Source organism: Mastigoproctus giganteus, chromosome 13 (genome assembly GCF_048544385.1).
Source record: "Mastigoproctus giganteus isolate SK-2022 chromosome 13, ASM4854438v1, whole genome shotgun sequence".
NCBI classification, from domain to species: domain Eukaryota; kingdom Metazoa; phylum Arthropoda; class Arachnida; order Uropygi; family Thelyphonidae; genus Mastigoproctus; species Mastigoproctus giganteus.
In genome coordinates this window covers 12994898-12997408 of record NC_143587.1, presented here as the reverse complement: position 1 = coordinate 12997408, position 2511 = coordinate 12994898, and the positions used below count along the sequence as shown (strand labels likewise).

Here is a 2511-nt window from a genome sequence, read left to right as displayed (position 1 = left end):
TATCCTCGCCCGAGACCGACTAACCAATCCACGTTGTGAAAAAGGCTCATAAAAATTCCTTACGTCATTGACGGGATTCGGATTCGAACTTAAGTCTTTTCCACCCGATGTGGAAAGGACAGTTTATACCAGCTGTACAAACCACGAGGGACTGGACTGGATTAATTTGACTTTCATCGTGGACTGGATTAATTTGACTTTCATCGTGGACTGGATTAATTTGAAGAGATTGTCCAAGACAGCACTTCTTCGACTGCTCTCGTGGGTAGCACTGCATGGTTTTTCCTTTCAGCAAACAGCAAATCGACGACAGAACACACAATTTACATGCATACGATTACAGCGCAATATGGCCTAAGTTGCTGGTGCGCCTAAACTCTACAACACCCACCATTTATTCTACTGAGCAGACAACTTTCTTGTTAAGAAAGTGGTCGAGTAGTTAACACGATGAACTGTTAATTCATGCCGTTCTTCCAGCGTGGATTCGAGTCTTCGCCTTGTCAGAGGCCTCCTGCAGATGCTGCTTAGATATTTGCATCATTCTGCCATTTTAAACTCCTAATTTCAATAGTAATGAACTATATAATCTGGGGCGGGCCGCAGCCACCAGACGGGTCGCAGGTGGCGGATAGCGAATGGCCCATAATATGTGGGTTAGCTGCGAATAACCAATAAGCAGTCCCGGAGCGAGGCGGCAGAGATAACAGTGTGGAGGGATGAACAGAGGCAGGTTCGTTCAAATTTAAATGCCACAAGAACTCAATTACATCTCTGTGTCAAGGCGAGGAAACACCGCCTTATAAGCGTTGCCAACTTGCTGCCTTGCAGGATGAGCTGTTGGATTAGCAAAGGCTAGGGGAAGGTAACCACGATATCAAATCCCTGGTCCCTCAGGTAGACGGTTGAGGCGTCGGGCCAGCACCCCGGCACTTGGAAAAACACTTTACCGCAAAAAATACCATTATTGCAAAGAGTCCGAATGGACTAAAAGGAAAACGACTTAAGCACGGAAAAAGGACTATTCGTATTGAACGTTGGTGGAAGCTGACGCAAGACACAAGGGATAGTTACAGAAGCAAAAGAGATATACCTTGTTATTCTTGTCATGGCCGAAACAAAGAAGAAGGGAAAAGGGAATGAACAGATGGGAGAATATGCTCATTACTGGAGTGGGGTTGAAAAATCAGAAAGAGCTAAAGCAGGCGTTGGTGTTCTAGTGGGTAAGAGACTAGAGGGATTTGTTAAGGGCTATGACCAAATTAATGAAAGATGCATTAAAGTTATTTTCAACATACATGGCAGGGAAATGGTTATGTTGGGTGTATATGCACCTGTACACGTTGCGAATGATGCTGAAAAGGATAAGTTTTACCATATGCTTTATGAACAAATGGATTTGGTTAAGAAGAACCAGGAAATAGTTTTGACAGGAGATCTAAATGGACGGGTTGGATCAAAAAGTAATGACGATGTAGTGGGTCGATTTGGAGTAGACTGTGAATGACAATGGCGAGAGACATCGGTTTCTGCAAGCAGTACCACCTGAAAATTCTTAACACCTTTTTTTCAACACAAAAAACATTCATGGGGGGTTAGAATGGGAGCGCCCATCACTCCAGCAGAAATCAGTTATAGACTTTATATACCGGTGTGCAAAACTTAAGGACCAACACTTTCTAAAGATTACAATCACAAAATCTTTTCTTAAGGTACTCTTTACTGATGAGAGTATATTCAGTCTCAACAGCGATTCTGGACGTCAGCTAATCTGGCGATAGGTTGGCACATGGTATCACCCCGCAGACATCACTGAGAAGGATCGATATGGCGGTCGAAATGTTATCTTGGATGGACGTACACAACTCCAGATACTGGAAGGCGGTACTGTAACCGGTGCACGCTACTGTACTGAGGTAATTCTTCCCCATGTGCGTCTGTTCCGAGGAGCGTGTTTATGGATGATAACGCCACACTCCCATCGCACTGCAGCTGTCGATATGCTTTTGGAAAGTGAGGACGTTATTCTTATAGATTGGCTTGCCCGTTCCACCGATCTAAATCCCATCGAACACATATGGGACGCTCTGGGGAGACGCCTAGCGGCACGTCTACACCCACCAGAAAATGTTCACCAGTTGAACATGGCACTGAAAGAAGAATGGACGATGTTACCACAAGAACTTATCAACAACTTTGTTCTAAGTATGGACAGGCGGTGCAAAGCCTGCATCGATATTAGGGGTGGCCATATCTCCTACTGAGGACCACCCTTTGTTCCATCTTTGGAAGTGATGCATCTGTATCATGGCGTCCAGTGCTATGTTGCCATTTTTGAATCAAGTCCCTCTGTACCTTTTTGTTTCCGTTGTTGTGTCGGTGTTGTTTCCTTCATTTCTGTACCTCACGAGGTTCATTTGGTTTGCTTTTCCCATATCCTGCCTCTCCTATGAGAAGCTACAGGTGAAAACCTGACTGGTCCTTAAATTTTGCACACCAGTGTAATTACTC

At 44.6% G+C, this 2511-nt stretch overlaps 1 protein-coding gene across 1 annotated transcript; it reads left to right on the top strand.

The window, feature by feature from the left end:
* The first annotated feature begins 1108 nt into the window (after positions 1-1108).
* LOC150075771 (protein CFDP2-like) lies at positions 1109-1507 on the top strand. Its single transcript, XM_090387879.1, has one exon. It carries the CDS (start codon positions 1109-1111, stop codon positions 1505-1507), a length of 399 nt encoding a protein of 132 aa, XP_090244005.1.
* Positions 1508-2511: the final 1004 nt, after the last annotated feature.

What these genes read in the sequence shown, in the direction of transcription:
- LOC150075771 (XM_090387879.1), top strand. Translation starts at nt 1,109, where the DNA reads ATGGCCGAAACAAAGAAGAAGGGAAAAGGGAATGAACAGATGGGAGAA.